Here is a 19,682-nt window from a genome sequence, read left to right on the forward strand (position 1 = left end):
TGCCTCTTTTGGTCTTGGTTTTGACTCAGACTCAACCCTCTTCTGGTCTTGGTCTTGACTAAAACTAAACCTACTCTTGTCTCGGCCTGGTCTCGGACTTGGATGAGCTGGTCTCGACTACAACACTAACATCTCTTAATCATTGTCTGGACTGAGTGCCTATAGGGGATTTGATAAATAACTTGCATGTTTTCATTCTTTCATTATTGGAAAAAACAGTTCCACACGTGTTATGGGGGGGGGGGGGGCGGGGGGCATTTGCTCTGCAAAGATGTTAGCCTTATCATAATAGTAGGTGTGTATATTGGGATCTTAAATGAGAATTAGCACAGAAACCAAGCGTTTCAGACAGCGGGCCAGTGACAAAGTGGAAAAAGTCATACAATACTACATTTTAACTTTTTTTTTTTTTTTTTTTTGCTCAAAAAACCTTACTAACATTATAAGTGAACCTAAAGGAAAATAAAAAATAAATTAATAATAATAATAATAATAATAATAATAATAATAATAATAAAAAAAAAAACATGCATGACATGACCCCTTTAAATTGTATTGAATCTGGAATATTCCTTTAAGTGGAATTGGAATCAGAATTCCTTACTATTCCCATTGCTATTGACGATGAAGTTGATAATGATTTTGTTGATGGTCATGATCTACTTGTGCTTTACAGAGGTTGAGTCTTTCAGTCCAATCCAGATGTCTGAGAAGATCCTTCTGCGTCTCCTCAAGCACCCCCAGGTCATCCAGGAGCTCAAATATAATGAGAAGAATAAGAAGGCCCCTGAGCATTACCTCTTCCACCGCAACAAGCCTGTGGACTATTTCATCCTTATTTTGCAGGTAGACTTGGCTGTTTCGTCGAGGGATTAAGGTTATTAGCCTAGAGCAAACTGGGATTTTTGCAAGTATTTAACACACCTAGTATGTAAGGTTTTAACTACAATACCTATGTGAAAGAAGAATGTTTTAGTGGGTGGCACATGTAGTTTTACTATCTGTGCATTTATATAAGAAGAAAATACAGTATATGTAGTAATTCTATGTACCTAATAAATAAGAGTTTCAATTTAATCCTGTTCTAAGAATTATATATATAATATTTTATGTAATATATGTGATCTGTTCTCAAAGGGGAAAGTGGAGGTCGAGGCAGGGAAAGAGGGAATGAAGTTTGAAGCAGGAGCTTTCTCCTCTTATGGGATGATGGCTCTCACTGCTTCTCCAGGTAAACACAAGAGAATCACAATCCCTTTCATTCACCATGTAAAACTATTGTAGGAACCCAATATGCATACATCTACTAAGTAAGAAAAGTATACACTGCATGGTATCATGTAACGGAGGTTTCTTTACAAGGGGCGGTGACCTTGAAACCCTATAATCTCCCGCTTGCTCCTCTGCGGCTCGCAAGGGACCCTTTGAGTGAGACGCGAGAGGATGGGATACAGAGCTTGGAGATTTTCTCCATTTTCTGAAGTTTTTGTCACTGACTCAGCCTTACATACCTCCTTTTTCTCCATATCAAGCAGCTTCGGCCGAACGTGACGATCTGCACCCCACAATCAGCGCACATGATACGAACACATTAGGCTGAGATGAGGGGGTTGCTGTATAGCTGGGCTTTCATTAGTGAGATGTATATGCACTCAGGTAAGCTACTTACCATTTTTTCCACGAGGGAAATGGGACAAAGCGGCCTCTGAGAAGTTCTCACTTGAGACTTAAAAAAAGGGGGGAAAGGTGTTCACTGTGTTTGTGCGTCACCCTGCTAGGCTTGCCATGTATGAGACCTCTCCAGTGCTAGCTCAGCCCAAGGGTCCCGCATCGCACTTGGTGGCACAGTCACCTTCGCTTCCTAGTGACACATTGCTGTTTAAGTCATGGCAGCTATTGAAGGAGAGCCGAGTTTATCAAAAAGGTGTGACACTCATCTAGATGGTCAGACACAAAGTTGTCACCACGGACACATCCAACACAGAGAGCCCTGTGCAATGGACATCCGGCATTTGGCACCTGGAAAGGTGCATAATCTGTGTGGCATATAAATCGCTGGGAACTGCTTGCAATCCTCTTGGCTCTGAGTGCCATTCGGTCAGTCATCAGTGTTTCACATTTTGATTCTTACGGACAGCACTGCAGTTGAGGAGTGTGGTCAAGCCCAGTGTTGAAACTGTTGAGCTGAATTCTCCTCTGGAGGGAGTCATGTCTCCTTTAAATAGGTGGGATGTACATCTTTGGGCCCCTAAATAGCAGAGCATATTTGCTCTTGGGTCAGGGTCCAAGGGCAGAGGAATGGAGACTCCCACCTTATTCAGGGAAACTGAGTTGGACCTGTTTGCCTTCCTGCAAATCACACATTGTCATCTATGGTACTCCATGACACAAGTTCAACTTGGCTTGATACCTTAGCTCACAGATGGCCAGTGAAACACAAATATGTTTTTCCCCTGTCTGCTTGCTACATCAACTATTGTGCAAGATACGGGAAGACAAGGAAACATGCTGTCTCGAGGCACAATCTGGCATCCTCAGGCAGAGCTGTGGAGACTACATGTCTGGCTAGAAAAAAACTTTGGGAAAACCAGGCTCAGCTGGAGAAGCCAGTTCTCCTCTGGCTATATAGCATGAATATATAATGACAATATTATTTATCTATGTTTAATGTAGTGTAATACAAGTCATTCTTTAAGTAAACCAAATAGATGTTGGTGGGCTATGTTTAAAACGAAAGGATTTTGTATGTTGTGTAAGATTAAAGTGTCTTTGAAGTCCATTCCAAACTGGCTGCTGAAGTGCACATACTAAAGATGAAGTGTCCTTTTTTATTTGCCTGATGAAGGCTTTAGTTGGCATTAATTTATTTTCTATATGTTCCATTTTAAGAGAGTAGAATTTAACTTAGGATGTAGCCCATCCTTTGACCAAGATGATGCAGGCAGAGGTCAGTGAGTTGGCTCGCAGTCTGGCTGAAGGCTTGTGGCAGTTCATTTTGGTGAAGTCCATCCTAAGTCCGAGGTTTAGGCAGTGACCAGTGAAGTATTCCATGTCTTACGGTTGGAGCAAGATCTGGTAGGCTCTGGTAACCTCAGGATGTCTATTTGAAAGGGAAACAAATAGAATAATATTAGTGTAGATGCAATTAACTTTAAAGCAGTGTTATATATTCTGCACATATTTTGCACATCCCTGCACAACTGCACATATTTTTCACAACAGTACAGCTCCTTTATTAAAACCAGTCAGTTTACTTTTTCTCTATATATTGTATCTTAAATATAGTTTATTATTTATCTTAATATGTTTATTGTTTATTGTTATTGTATGCATCAAACACCAAGGCAAATTCTGTGTATGTGAAAACTTACTTGACAATAAAGTCAAATCTGATTCTGATTCTGATAGAATATGAGAAGTGTTTCCAGTTCAGGCAGACTGGACTAATTCAGCATAAATACTGGATAGAGATAAATTAGGTGTATACTATTAAAGAGATCAGTCTTTAATATAGACTTAAACTAGAGTGTATCTGAGTCTCAAACAATGCTAGGAAGGCTCTCTTCTTTTTACATAGCGGTTGGATGCAGGACTCACACCATCCATGTTCAAAGTATACTTCGCTGCCATAGTGGCTACTCATGACCTCTTTGAGGCCTGTCTGTAGGCAAACACCCTCTGGTCAGTAGATTTATGCATGGTGCGAGACGACTGAGACCCTCTCGCCCCACTACTGTACCGGTCTGGGACTTGGCGCTGGTGTTATATGTACTTACTGGTTCCCCATTTGAGCCATTATAGACAGTAAGCTTACGCATACTCTCACTGGAGACTGTGCAGCTACTCGCTTTAGCATCAGTAAAACATGTTGGGGATCTTCAGGCTATTTCAGTCAGTAATTCTTGCTTACAGTTTGGACCAGGCTTGTCTAAGGCCATTCTCTAGCCCAAGAAGGGTTATCTGCTCAAAGTGCTGGCAACCCCCTTTAGGGCTCAAGTTGTTACCCTGCAGGTGTTCTCTCTTCCTCCCTTTGAGTCAGATGAGGCTAAGAGACAACACATGCACTGCCCTGTGATGGGATTATGCATGTACATTGACCAAACAAGTAAATTCAGGGTATCGGAACAACTGCTTTGGAGGCCATTCACAGGGTTTGGATGTCTCCAAGCAATGAATTTCCCACTGGGTCGTGGATGCCATTGCGCTTGATTATGATTCGCAAGGCATACAATGTCCCATTGGTGTAATAGCTCATTCTACCAGAAGTATGACCTCCTCCTGGGCATGGGAAAAGGGCTTGTCACTATAAGACATATGTCACACTGGCTGCATATTGGGCTTCCTCTAACACCTTTGCCAATTTGCAGGTTTTATAAACTTCATGTACTGTATCTTCCTTCTTTTTCTTAGATCTTCACAGAGGAGGAGGTTTGATCACTGACCAGTTGGTTAGTATTGGTGTAAGATCAAAAACTGTGGTCTGTCTATTCCCACTGGTGTGAATGAGAGCATGTGTGCAGTGTTTCACTGTGTCATTGTACCAAAGCCTTTGGCCAGACTATCGCTCTGGTCCCATCCTTCCCACTAAGCAGGAAGATGTGTTAAGACATTAGACCACTACATGGGATGTCTAGTGTCTCTGTCTTGGCATTGAGCCGTTGGTTTATTGTTTCCCACTTTCCTTACTGTTTTTCAGTATGAAGTGGTGGTTATAGCAATGCCTTTTTACTATCCTGTTGGCTAGTGGGCACTGCCCTTTCAATGGCATAGCGTTATGGTATACACCTCCCATAGCATCAGCTACTGACACAGCGTTGAAGTTACCTTCTTGAAAGGGAATGTCTTGGTTACTCTCGTAACCTTCATTCCCTGAAAGGAGGGAACCAGATGCTGCATAGCTGTGCCACACTACTGATTTTTTACTGTTAAGGGGTGAGAGAAACGCTCTCCTTCCTTCAGTCAGAAAATCCTGATGGTGTGACGTTGCGCTCCGGCCTATATGCCCAAGCGTCGCCAGCCAATCAAATTGGCAGGATGGCATAGGGTTTCAAGGTCACCGCCTCTAGGAGGTGCTTTTAACAGATCTGGCCGGTACAACGTTTATACCGTGCAGCAGTAGAGATTGTGCTATCATTTTTATATTATAGTAGACATACAACTTGTTTAAAAAAAATCAGAAACAGTTATGAGTAATCTTTTGGTTTTGGTCCACCAAGTTCAAAATCAAAAGAGAAAATTATCAAATAAGGTGAAGTACCACTCATTTTTATTTTAGTATTTATATATTTTGATCATCAAAAAACACACATTGCCACATGGTTTTTAATACACACCATTTTTTGTTGAATTTCAGGAAAAAAATGATTGTGATATAAACCATTACTGAAACATAAAATGACTCATACCATAAATATTTTGGTCATAATGCTTACCCTAATAGTTCTATGTCTGGTGACTTTTTTCTTGTATCTAATTATTCCAAAAGTTGGCTATTTTCTTCGTCCCTGTAGATTTGTCTGTTAGTTTATGTATATTTTATTGGTCCAACTGGCCATGAAAGTACATGAAAGTCTTTTGGGGGAAGCATTCCTTGGCCCTTTTTTTTTTTTTTATTTTATTTTATTTTTTTTTTAATAATAGGTGTTATTAAACCATTTTGAACATCATTTTGAACACCATCTGATATTTATAGTTAAATTCTGCTCAATTTTAACCATTTGTCAGCTGACAAGATAACAGACATTTGTGGAAAACCACAGAACATAACTGGCCTCTGCTGGTGAGAACATGGGCTTGCAGTATTACTAAGTGTGCTTCATTATGGGGAGTGAGGAGCATCTTTTCAAATGTGGATCTGAACAGTGTGAGGTTTCTCAAGTTCTTTAGTGAGCTTTTCTGTGAATGCTGTGGCTTTATTCTGGGCATTTCAAATTTCCTCTTTGTTTTAACCTGCTGTTTTGTTTCCCTCCTCCTGTTGATAATTCTCTCTTTCTCCATTTCATTTCTTTATTCCTTTCTACGGTTCCTCTATCCCTGTCTCGTACCTTTGTGGTCAGTAGAGCTGAGCCTATTGCTGGATATCCAGGTGTAGTTAAACACACATGTTTGACTTTCCCTCTGTGTCAGAATATTCTGTCTTCCTTTTATATTTGACTCCATGCACTTGAGATGATTGTCAAATTGTTCTTGTATGGCTCCACATACTGTTAACTGCCAAAAGAGAACTTATAACTGTTAAGATAAAATACATACATTTGGATGGATCCCATCTGTAATAATTAATGTCAGAATCTTTTTGACTCCTAAAACAATAAGGCCATTCCTTGATTTAGTCTTTTACTCTCTTTGCATTCTACTAGTAAACCCACAGTATTCCTCCCACACATTTTCATTACATACAGGCCTCCCAGCAGAGAGGGCAATAGTGAGGCCACACACACACACACACACACACACACACACGCACACCTCTGTACATAGTCACCCACACACACCTGCATACACATACCGAAACTGTTCCCTGTTCTCACACACCACATGCTGGCTACCAGCATGTAGCATTCAGAATTGGGCCCCTTCAGCCCAGCATCAGAGCCTAAGTCTTGAACTGAAGATGTAGGGGATCCCCACTCCACTCACAAATCCAAACACATATTACATACATTCAAACCACATTGTGGCATTAATACACCCCCACTATGTAAACCTGTTTGTATGTGTGTGTACATATATTTTGGTTTAGGAGCAAGAAAGAGAGAATAAATGTATGAGCTGAAGTGCAAAAAATTGTATAATTGAGTGTTTGTTGTGTGTTAGCTTGTGTTTGTCTGTGAAAATGTTTCTGTGTGCATACTTGTAAATTTCCCCTACTCTTTATGAAATGGAAAACATAAGCTGTGTTTAATTAAAAACTAGTTAGTCTTCTCTTTGAAAGCTCTAAGGCTTTTTAGCATTCTCTTGCCTGTGGCTGCCAGCACTTTTACATACACTCAAATACCCTCTTCAAAATAACAATGCAATTACCAAATACTTTTATAAGCTAATAAAAGAATAAAAATGTACCATGTGCTACTTATTGTCTCTGTAAAGTTTGCTTTAAAATGATCTGACAAGCCAAATTAAATCATTTTAAGTGGGTTTTCTGCTGCACCAGTGCCACCAAAAAATAAATAAATAAATTGGAAAAATTAGTGCTTTCACCTTTTTTTTTTTCTTTTTTGCTATTGGTCAGACCAAACAGACATTTCAACCCCAAATTGGTCAGGATGCTCAAGCGAAAAGAGCAATGCATTGATAGTGCCTCAGTGTCTACAAGGGAATCAAGCTAGGACTAGCTTACTTACTATTATAGTTTATATACTGTATATTACTTATAGTCTCTCCATATTAAAATGTTATAGGAGAAAGTTTAACATTGAAAAGATTACACATATCACTGTTAAGTGAGGAAATAATTTTAATGTGCCAACATTAATAACTGGTGGGTTTGTCATGTAATTAATATTCATGAGCATGGCTAATACATTTCATGTTGTGTCCCTCACTTTTCAGATTGTGTCTACTCCCTTGAGTGTATTTGTTTGTGTTTCCAGTTTACTAAAGTCACGCTGCTCTGCTTTTTTTCGTTTTTCCTGTGCAGAAAACAAATCCCCCCCTCGGTCATTTGGACTGAACCATTCTGACTCGTTAAACCGTAGCGAGAGGATTGAAGCCATCACACCATCACTGGGCAGCAGTAACAACCAGCTCAATGACTTCTTGCAGATCTACATGCCAGACTATTCAGTCAGAGCTGTGTCAGACCTACAGTATATTAAGGTAAACAATAGAATTGGAAAACTTTTCTTTAAATCCCTGATATTGTCATTGCTTAACCAATACGAACAAAAAAATAAGAATCAATGGAATTCTTTAGAAGCCATTCATTGCACATTTTCCCGCACCTTTATGTTAAGTTTCTGTTAACATGTCAGATGCAGAAGAGGCAGGCTGATCCATTCGGAGATATTTATTACATCAAAAGGTCACAGGGAAACCCAGAGAGTGTGATCCAAAAAGCAGAGCAAAGATCCAAACCAAATAAAAAATTCAGTTAGACAGTCAATAACCAGAAGTGCTAAACGAGATTTCTGACCAAGATAAATAGCCATGAGTATACCACCAGATACAGCATCCTTCATTCCTATCATAATATCACCAAAAGGCAGGACTGCCATTAAGGTCCTGTCGTGGTAATTGCTAAGAGAATGTAGTAGGTTGCACCAGTATAAAAAGAAAGAGACAAAAAGAATGGCAGTTAATAATAATACATTTTTATATAGCACCTTTAAAGGTAGTTTCTCAATTGGTGTGCCATAGTTAACTTAAATTAATCAAAGTCACTTGGGTTAAAAGTATCTGATCCAACAAGCTACACAATCACACCATCTTGCTGGTCTCTTTCTTGAAAGTACTAGGGGGTCATTGTAAATGAGAACTGTAAATAGTATGAAGTTGGATTCACTTTGGAAAAACGTCATATGAAACTGTAATGACTGGTAATCCTCAGTAATAGGTCCCAGGTAGAAAAATAGGCAATGTCCTGGATGGTGTGTGGGTGCTTGATGGTATCTACTGTTGGTCTACAGTAATTTACACATCCTGAGCAACATCCCAGGTTTTCTCATTTGTAATGCAACCAGTGACCTATGACCAGGACAACAGACAGCTCACCACACCAGGGAAACAAATAAGGTCTGTAATGAAAAACTCACTCAAGGTGTCAAGTCAGTGTGTGAACAGGTTAGATAATACTGGGCATACTCCGCCCATGGCAGGAACTTCTTTTCTAGTTGTTGGGACTGACTGCATTATAAACAAAAAAATAAAATAAAAAATAAAAATCTGATCTTCTGGTTCAGCAATTCAGTTTGGCTGTTGGATTGAGGCTGGTAACCAGAAATCAGCTGATGTTAAGTTGCTGAAAGAAAAAGAAAAAAATCCATAAAATGGAGAAAGTATAGTTTTAAGTCTCATGTACAATATTCTGTTAGTGCATCTGCCTTGATATTTTTGCTTCCTGGACCAGTACTGTAGACTAGTGCATATGCTGTATGCCCACCTTTTTTTTCCTAAGGATTTTGCATGGCGATCTAAAATGAATAATAATACATATTAAAGGCTGCCAGAAAAACGAGCTGGCTTTTGACCCGTAACTTTTTAAAATACTAAGGTGATGAAACAGGACCATTGAGTAAACTGTGGATTTATTATTTTAAAACGTATACAGTGAATCTTCCTTCAAGCGTACAGATTGGTTGGAGGCAGGACGCGGGAGTGCTGACCTGAAGGCATGGGCAAGAATAACAGTCTGACTCAGCTGAACAACCAATCAGAACATTTGTTTCAGACGGGATGGGATATATAACCATATTTTCTGTTTCTGAAAGGAGGCAGGACATTTTTAGTGTTACAGTGAAATGCTGATCTCAAACTGATCTTGTACTGTCAATGCCAAGACAGTACAAGTCATAATCTGCACTGTAAAACATGCTTTGCTGTTAAACTCAAACACATTTAACATAATCATGTATTTAAACCCAACTTATGCTATTAAACTGATGAAACATTGACTGCACCTATATTTATACACACACACAAAAACAGTTCACAGTATGCCCACCACTTTAGCACCCATTACACCACTGCCAAGGACAATAGGTGAAGTTAATCCTGGTAAAGAAAAGGGCCCATCAAGCCTGTCCAGGGTTTAGACCTAATGGCTTTGTCAGATTCTGGATGTTTCATCTAGATTGGAGAGGAGGTGAAGAATTCCTTTAACTAAAATCTCTTGTAGCAGGATCAGCTCAGTGCAGCTATTGCTGGATGGATCCTGCTATCCTTTCAGCTTTAACTTGAAGAATGTTGTAAACACTGCCTTTTCCACCTCCTGAGGGCTTTGATCATACCGTAGGATAGAGATGGTAGGGAAGTGAACTCACACTTTTCTGCTTTTACAAAGAAGTTGTTCTTTCATCTGATGAACATAATGGACATGTTCAGATTCTGAAGTTGAGCAGATGAGAATGTCATAAATGTACACACCAATAAACTGATTAATCTTGTCCTTCAGCATTTCAGTAATAAAAGACTGAAACATTGATGGGACATTCGGTAAACCATACAACAATACAGTATATCCATAGTGTCCAGAACTAGTTATAAAGGCTGTCTTCCACTCATCACACTCCCCAAGCTTACTGAAAATCTTAACCTTTTGGAGTTTCTCCAGTGTTGATTAATAGATTAATGGCAAAGGATGTCTGTGCTTTATCGTTCAACCCTGTCAATACATGGTTTCAGACAACCATCTTTCTTATCTTCAAAGATGAATCCTGCTGCTGTTTCCAACATGTGATTCCAAGTCTCAGCAACTTGCTAACATACTCCTCCTTAGCTTTATTTTCTGGCAGTGTGAGTGGATACACCTTACTTTTAGATGGGGCTGCACCAGGCATGAGTTCATGGTAGAATCCCATGGCTCATGTGGAGAATGGAGTTGAAAGAATTCCTCTGCTAGGTGTTAATAGCATGGAGGAATATCCGTTTTCTGTGAAAGAAGACTGATAAGACAGTTAGATTTTTTTTAACCTTTTTTGTGTGTTATTGACAGGTAACACGCCAGCAGTATCAGAACGCCCTCAGAGCATCACGCATGGACAAGACGCCACATTCCTCAGAGAGCGAGTACACCAAAATTGAAATGACTCTGACAGAGCTTCATGATAGAATGATGGATGAAACCACCACTCTGTTCAACCAGACACAAAACTGCATTGCCCACAACAAGTCGAACCACACAGGCCACAGTGAAGGAGCCATCTAGCCCTCACTGGGGAGGTGGAACAAAGCGGAGAGCAGAAAGTACCCCTCTCCCCTGGACCTGCTTCACTACCCCAAACGATTCTAATCTGGTCATGCCATACTACTGGGGCCTGGGCTTGGGTTGACCCAAGGCAACATGGGACAGTCCAGTAACCTGGTTCAGTCCCATTCATTCAGATGAACCAAACTATTTATATCCCCCCGACCAAAGAGTCTGGAGGATGGACATTCATGTGCTCTGCAAGCCCCTCCAGCTACACACACACTGCCCATGTGACGTTCACTTGTACAAAAACAAATACTCCAGTCAGATACTGTTTTATGGTAAATCAAAGACTGTTCCAAATAAGGAAAGTGAACCAAGAGCATTTTACTTACATATTTATTTATTTTGTATGTGTTTGTTAATATGTGCATGTCTGAGGATATAATTGTTGGCACATGCAAACACCCGTCTAAATAATTGTGTGTGCATGTTGTTGTGCCTCTATGAGTGTCACTGATATCACACGCATGCTATATATACATAGTTACAAATACATCATTATGTATGCACCGGTGAGGGTCTTTTACATGCATATTTCAGAAATTGGTATTTTATCTGTTGTAATCTGGTATATTCCACAGTACCTTTTACACCATTTAAAAAATTCTATTGCCTTTAAAACAATCATTAAAAAATGCAGTGAAAAGTGCAATGAAACATATTTTATTTAAAAGATGATTTATCAAGATTACTGTATTATAGGTAGGTATATTTGTATACATTTATAGAATCTTGTTTGTATATTTTGATTTTTTTTTTTTTTTTTTTTTTTTTTTTAATGTTTTGGATTCACTTTCAAGGATGAACAGGTCCTACTTGTCTGCTTTAAAAAAAAAAATTCTATCCATGGCACGATAACTTTATATACTGAACTGAACGCATTCTTATTTAAATTGGACAACAGACCTGTTATGACTTTATGCGGAATCCATCAGCATCTGTGCGATTCCTAACTGAATCATACTATAACAGAGTCTTTACAACGGCAGTTACTGAAAGTCTTTAAAACAACTACTGCATTAAATCTTTCTACCAATCACACATATGTAAGAGAGGTGCCATTGTGTTTAAATGGTTTTGCTTGTATTACATGTGTCTCTATTGCTGACTCCGTTGGTTATTTATATGAACAATGGACAGTCCTGCTATGCATACAGTGATTTTTAGAAATGAACCTAATGTGTTGTTTGTTCATTTTTACACAGGTAGACAGGTTATGGTGAACAATTTATATTTTCTCTTTTGAAGATCACAACAGTGACCTTGCCATATTCCATAAGACCATTAGTAGCAGAAAAGTTCTGCCAAAATGTTTCAGAAAAGTTTAAGAAATGAATGTTCTTATGTTAACTTATTTAAAGATGTCTTACATTTAAAAAAAAGAATAATAATAATAAATTCGATCCCATTTCCTCAGAGACCCAAACTGCTTGACAGCAGTTAAACAATGTAAAGTCCTCTCCTTCTACTGTGTTCTGTCTTTAAGATGGCAGCTTTGTGAAACTGTTTATACAATGTCAGGCTTTATGGTGGATCGATTTAGGCAGCTTTTAAGACAGAGCCCTAGATTTCTTTCATGTGTTCACCAGAATTTAAACTACAACAGATAAATAGCAGGAATATATTGCTTGTATTATTGTATTCATACATGGGTCAGTACAACAGACAGCCACTGCTTGGCACTACAGTCTAACACATTTGTCAAATTAAACACACAGATGGCTGTAATCTTAAAACTGATGTTTTTTTTGTTTTTTTACCAAAGATTTTACATAAACAAGAGGTGATATCAGAGACTGTTGGGCTTTACTTAGATTAAGGCCAATATTTATGATTTACCTAGAACGATGCTCAAGTATAGAAAATACAAAATATTTTGTAAATAAATTGTAGCTACTTTGTAACTAAAATATAAACCCTAAGGAGGACAAAAGGTTCTTGAAAAAGTGCTATTAAATATTCATGTTTCACTGTGGTACTGTGTTGTTACTGTGCTGCATTCCATTACCTCTCATACCAAACCAAAATGCAATAAATAGCTCATAATTTCTAACTTCTATTCCCACTGGTGAGAATGTCACTTTTTCACTGTTCTGTTTTGCTTTTATTTTACATTTACTACAATTTTGCATACATTTATAAACAAGAAGACATTATGTAGCACAACTCTGTCCAAGTGAAAGCTAATTCTTCAAAATGAATTTTATCGCCCCCTAATCTGTTGCGACAATGACAAGGTCATCAGGACAACAGGCCGACTGCTAAATTTCTCTTTTATGTATTGCACTGGATAGCTCTGCCCATGCAACATGATCGACACAGGAAATGTAGCTTCTGAAAGTTCATGTGCCAACCAAGATTACCTTTCCCTCAAGCGCTATCGATGGCGCATTGCACAAGAAACTTCCAAGACATGGGTTTTGATCCCATGGGAACCTTAAAGTAACCTGTTTACATAAACAATGGTGAGCGTGATTCAAAAACTGCATTTTACTCTAAAATTACATTTTTACTCCACTGACTGTTAGGTTTAGGACTGGGGTTTGAGTTAGGGTATATTGTAAAATATGCATTCCTGTTGACTGTATTACATCATTGACAACTAAAAATACAGATTGCTTTCGATGCCACTCTGTGGACATTTCAACCGAAAACTGAAGGGGGTGATTTGAAATACCCTAAGCACAGACTGATTTCAGCAGCAGAACTTTTGACCTACTGTCGCTGAATTCACAATATGATCCCACAGTGAAATCCCATTGGTCCAAAATCATTCTCCACTTAGCTGTATTGCATATAGCACTGTTCAGTTTGAAGTCCAAAAAGTTGAAAGAAAAATAGCATGTTCGGGCCATGGGTTCAGGAATTTCCAATACGTTTATAGAATAGTGGTTTTCAGTTTTTGGGTAAATTAAGGTCTGTGGTTAAGATTTCTTGAAGAGACTTACATATTTTGTTCTACAACATAAGTTACACACAGCCATAACCCAAACATTAATTTTTAAGCAACTGTTTTTAAAAATGTAAGCTGCTAACAAATTTCTCTCTAAAGACTACAATTATTGTCCAATTTTTCAAGCATGTAAACTTACATCCTTGTGGTAGTTGGTACCATACGGTCATATTTGAGGTATGACTGTGTATAATTTATGTAGTAGAACAAAACACGAGTCTCTACAAATACCAAAAAACGCTATTCTAAAAAATAATTTGAAATTCCTGAGGGAACCCATGGCGAATTAGCCTTCCAGTATGGTCTACAAATGAATGTCACGACTGAACAGCTGTATTAAACATCAAATATGTTCTGATTTGCTGTGTTGATTGTGCACTTTTGCTTTACCTGTAGATAGACAAATAACATGTTGCACCTGGTCAGGTTAGTGATCAGCCATCTTGTTCATGACACTGGTACTCACTTTTGTGTGAATGTATTGCAATGTGTCCTAACATATTCAATATTGGATTTGCAGCTATATAGAATTGGATTTTGGACTAATGAGACTTCAGTGTGGGTGGAGCTACCCAGAACAACGCAACAGAAATAGAATCAAAGCCACTGACAAAATGTCTTGATGCTCAGCACTGTTTTGGTTGTTAGGACAAAAACTAGCTTTTCCTTTATCACATTATGCCTGGTTAGGGTACCATGTTAGTGTGCAGTTCTTCACTATTCTAAAACAGATAACTTGTTATGGTGAGTACTTAAGTACCCTTGGAATCGGTGTAGTCATATGCTATCAGAAGTAAAGAGACACAAGCAAGTACAGGAGACCAATGGTGAATTTATAGTGGAAAATTAGCTTTATTTTAGTGTAATTCCCCATATGTACAGTATAACTAATAGTTTAGAACTCTGTAAATAAGAAAATCATATTTCAGGGAGAAATGAATTTTGGAGACATGAAATCACATGCCCTAAACAAACAAATAACAACAAAACAACAAAAAAGCAGGGATTAATAAGTGTCATGGCTATTTTGTTTTTAAATATCTTATAGATGGCACAGTTTTATACTTTTCCTTTGCTAATCTGAAAGCTAATGAAAACGTTTCCAACATCACAACAACAACAACAACAACAACAAAACACAACAAAAAAAAAAAAAAAAAGAAAGAAATTAGGAAAAAGGTAAAAAAAAAAATAGAAAGGAACAAACAGTATGTATTAGTAGGTTATTGGCAGGTTTAACAGATAGAACTGTGAACTATGGCAAAAGATAGTAAAACAAAAACACTGATTCAAACAGAGACATATGCACGTACAATGCTACTGTGCCTGTGACTGAAAGGATGAGCTCTTCACCCGTTAAGGAGGTATCTGGGATGATAACTAGCACCAAACGATCATTTCAGCAATTTATTCTGCCCTTGAGAAGCAATGTCTTCTGGACGAATATGGTTTAAACTTAATGCTTTTCTATCGTACTAATTCTTTCTGTGATCACTTTACCTTTACCGATCACAGTTTACCTTGCATAGACAATCACACTAAAAAGAACAATTGCCAACATCAGTGTAAACTAGCCCAGGAATAGTTTTAATCCATGCCCAGTGAGCCAGTCACACACACACACACACACACACACACACACACACACACACACACACACACACACACACACACACAACACACACACACACACACGTTGGTGTGGCTATCTTTATGAGGACTCTCCATAGACATAATGATTTTTATACTGTACGAACTACAGATTCTATCCCCTAACCCTACTGCTAAACCTAACCCTCACAAAAAAAAACCTTATGCATTTTTACATTTTCAAAAAACATAGTTTAGTGTGTTTTTTAAGCGATTTGAATTATGGGGACACTAGAAATGTCCTCATAAACCACATTTATTAAAGGTATTTATAATACCCTTGTAATTACCAGTTTGTAACCTAAAAAATTGTCCTCATAAACCACCCAAACCTGCCCATACACACACACACACACACACACACACACACACACACATAATACTGAGGCTGTGTAAAAGGCTGATGAACACAGATAAGGAAGATGTTGGCTCTTATTTACCAAGTCATGGACAACTTTGTCAATTCACTTTATACCATGGTGTCTTTAAAACTGGGACCAAAAACAAGCATATTTTGAAAGAGCTGCCCCATCTTAGGATGTCCAGTTTCTATCAAACTATGTGTACACATACAAAATATCCACTGTAGGTTTAAAAATATCTCCTACTTGGTTTTTCCTTTTTGACTTTCATCTCTATGAAAAACTACGTTCTCTAAAATAAAAACAATAACAGTTACAATATGCATATGATATGAGTAATACAGGTTGCACTGTGGTATGTGTAGCCTAATTCACTCAATCCAACATAATGTTTTTTGAGTAATGCATATATAGTGCACAAAAATCTTCCAAATCTTCTACCTGTTCCATGCGATCTGAATACTTCCCAGATCTAAAAACCTCTTCCTCCTTAAACAATGAACCACCTTATTCCTCGAAGGCATTGATATCTTACAAACGCACTGGCTTTCACATTCTTGCTGTTCGGTTACACATCTAAAAAGGGTCTAAATCCTATCAGCTAAAAATTAAAAAATAATTCTGTACACTGTATTGTAAACCATCATGGGAGTAAACCATCAATAGATTTCAAACATTAGCCAGGACTGCATTAATTTCCATAGAAACAATCACCAGAGCAATAGCATTCTCTGTTACCGAACCTATCACATCAGTTTCACAATGCCCAGCTGTTAAAGGGATAGTTCACCCAAAAATTAAAAATCTCTCATCATTTAATCACCCTCATGCCGTCCCAGTGTGGGTGAGAAACAGATCAATATTTAAGTCATTTTGTACTATAAATCTCCACCTTTGGCCAGCCCCAACCAGTAGGTAGCAATATGCACGAAGAATGTGAATCGCCAAAAAAAAAAAAAAAAAAAAAAAAAAAAATAAGAATGTGGAAGTGAAAGTGGAGATTTATTGTAAAAAAAATAAAATAAAAAAAAAGGGACTAAAATGTTGATCTGTTTTTTACCCACACCTATTATATCGCCCCCTGAAAAATTGTATTTAACCACTGGAGCATAAAGTTACTTTTATACTGCCTTTATGTGCTTTTTGGACCTTCAGAATTTTGGCCACCACACACTTGCATTGTATGGACCTACAGAGCTGAGATATTCTTCTAAAAATCTTCATTTGTATTCTGCAGAAGAAAGAAAGTCATAGACATCTGGGATGGCATGAGGGTGAGTAAAAGATGAGACAGTGTTCATTTTGAGGTAAACTATCCATTTAACTTTTGACTTTTTCCCCACAATGATCTATACATTTCCTTGGTTGATCTCAATTTCTTATTTTTGATGGATAATGATAAGCTCCTTTAAAGATCTCCTACTAAATAGTTAATTTTTTTGAATATCAAGGTCACTTATATTTGATATTTGAATAGTTTGTGACATTCATTGAATACTGCTTTACAGTATCCCTTTAATGGCACCTAAGGATTAAGTCAAACTTTAGACTGTTGCGTCCAATTTATATTAACTGTATAAAAATACATGCCCTATGCTGGTTTTGCCAAAATTAGAGCAGGTACTGAAATCATGTGTGTCTGTGTGTGTTCAGGGATTCTCATTTTCTGTTGTAATACAAGCATATGTTAATAGCTACTGTGCAGCATTACGTCTAGCCAAGATATCTGCATAAAAATAATAGATGAAAACCAAAGGGTAACAATAAACCCCTTTAAAAAAAACAAAAAACAAACAAAAAAAAAAAACAGAAACTGGCTGCATGCCGTTGCCAAGTAACTGGATTCTTGTGTTGGCCACACTTCCTCAAACACGTCACACTAAACCGTGTGCTTCAGTTTCTCTGTGCTTCATTCACATTCATAACACACGCAGGACTTAAACACAGATGCTCTGCCAACATGCACAGTTTTCTAAGAGACAGTTATTGGATACAATCTTTTCAGGAGGTAGCAAACTAAGCTAATCTAACTGGATGGACTTAAAGTTATAAAAAAGGTCTAAACATCTTTTAAAAATAATATGACTATAATAAAATACTGGACCATGATATTCTGAATATAATAAGCTGTGTACAGTACCAAACAACTGAAATCAACTCTTCCCTCATACTAATAGGGTTTGATTAGTTTGTTTGTGTTTGTGTCACAGTATGATGCATGTACATTTCTCCATCAGCTCACAGTAAAGCACCATGTCCCTTCACTGTTTTCATTTGATGTCTATCACATTTGAGCTGATTCAATGATGATTCTATCCATATTGAAAACAATTTCAGATCCCACCCTCATCGTTACTAAAATCACTAAAATTATTTATTGGAAAAAAAAAAAAAAAACTTTTATTCATTCTTTCTTTTTTCATTTAAAAGAAGGAAACAGCCAGTAAAGGGTAGAACCAAACTCTGGTGCTATCCACATAGCTGTTTGAGCTTGAGCTTGTTTATCCAATATCTACTTCATATGTCCACTCCTCATCTACACCACACCATATCATCATCGTCATCACTCTGTCATTTTCTCCCTATGGATCTTTACCCTATAAGGCTCCTAACACCATCTACTCTTCCTCCTCTTCATCATCATCTTCATCGTGGCAGTGTGTGATTTCCTGCGGTGGTTGAGCGAACAGGTGGGGCAGTTTGATTTCGCTGATGGAGCATGTGAGCTGGTTTCTTTTGCAGTCAATGTCCTTACAGTCAGTGCAGTGGCGGTTGCGTGTGGCCAAAGGAGACTCTGTGTCTGTGTCCACGTGGCTGTGCTCCACTGTGGACTCATGGGGCATCTGAGAGGGATGGAGAGAGAAAGAGAGATAGGGCAGAAAAACGTGTTTAACAGGTATGTTAAAGAAACAGTTCCCCCAAAATGAAAATTCATAATTTACTCACCCTCAAGTTGTTCCAAACACATATGACTTTCTTTTTATGCAGAACACCAATGGAATGAATATCTTTTCTATTCAATGGCAGTGGATAATGCCTCACTTTAAAGCTTAAAAAGGATCCAAAGAATCATAAAAGCAGTCCATGTGACATCATATTCCGAGTTTTCTGAAGACATACAATGGGTTTTGTTGAAAAACAACCCAAAATGAAAGTATTTTTTTTTTTTTATCAAAAACCTTGAAACAAAATTATGTCCATTGCACTTTCATAAGTGCATAGGAGAAGCTCATTCAAGTGCAATGTAAGTTCTCGTGTGACCACGCAAGGTACAATTCACTGCCATTGTATTAAAAAGATGGACCGCAATATTCATAAAAGAATCTCCTTTTGTGTTTTGCATAAGAAAGTCAAAGGGTTTGGAATGACATGAGGATGAAAATGATGATCTGTAAATGAAGACAGAATTGTAATTTTTGGGAGAAATACTCCTTTAAAACAATAATACCTTGCTACAGACCTGTGTGTCAGTGTGTTTTTGGGTATGTGTGGGTACGTTTTTTGGGATGTGGGATTGTGTTGGTTCGTGTTTGTAGGTGTGGATGTGGATGTGTAGGTGTGTGTGTGTGTGTGTGATAAATGTAAGGCAATAGTTAGAGACACGTATCCGAACGCTAGTGGAGGTAAGTGAGAAAGAGAAGCAATATACACTGTTCAGTTCTAGTGTCGTGCTGACGTGCTGGGGTAGGGGTATGCTTTAGGGATAGAGAACAATGACTCCCTACTATCTTTAGGACATGTCCCCAGAACTTTCAAGCTGCACATTATCAAACTCCTTATTAAGAAACCACAGCTTGATCCTGGAGAA

At 38.0% G+C, this 19,682-nt stretch overlaps 2 protein-coding genes across 2 annotated transcripts in view; one reads left to right on the plus strand and one right to left on the minus strand.

Annotated features, from left to right (window-relative positions):
• The window catches only part of LOC127444915 (metal transporter CNNM2-like), a 70,433-nt gene extending 58,753 nt beyond the window's left edge, over window positions 1–11,680 (plus strand). Inside the window, exons 4-7 of the mRNA XM_051704574.1 lie at window positions 677–846; window positions 1,138–1,231; window positions 7,640–7,818; window positions 10,652–11,680. Of these exons, the coding sequence (XP_051560534.1) occupies window positions 677–846; window positions 1,138–1,231; window positions 7,640–7,818; window positions 10,652–10,864 (656 nt within the window). The 3' untranslated portion in view covers window positions 10,865–11,680. The remainder of the gene's footprint in view (window positions 1–676; window positions 847–1,137; window positions 1,232–7,639; window positions 7,819–10,651) is intronic.
• Window positions 11,681–14,690: 3,010 nt separating this feature from the next.
• LOC127444926 (cytosolic purine 5'-nucleotidase-like) overlaps window positions 14,691–19,682 on the minus strand; it is a 35,367-nt gene continuing 30,375 nt past the window's right edge. The window contains exon 18 of the mRNA XM_051704590.1: window positions 14,691–18,717. Within this exon, the coding sequence (XP_051560550.1) occupies window positions 18,493–18,717 (225 nt within the window). The 3' untranslated portion in view covers window positions 14,691–18,492. The remainder of the gene's footprint in view (window positions 18,718–19,682) is intronic.

The sequence above is a fragment of the Myxocyprinus asiaticus genome, chromosome 8, assembly GCF_019703515.2.
Source record: "Myxocyprinus asiaticus isolate MX2 ecotype Aquarium Trade chromosome 8, UBuf_Myxa_2, whole genome shotgun sequence".
NCBI classification, from domain to species: Eukaryota; Metazoa; Chordata; class Actinopteri; order Cypriniformes; family Catostomidae; genus Myxocyprinus; species Myxocyprinus asiaticus.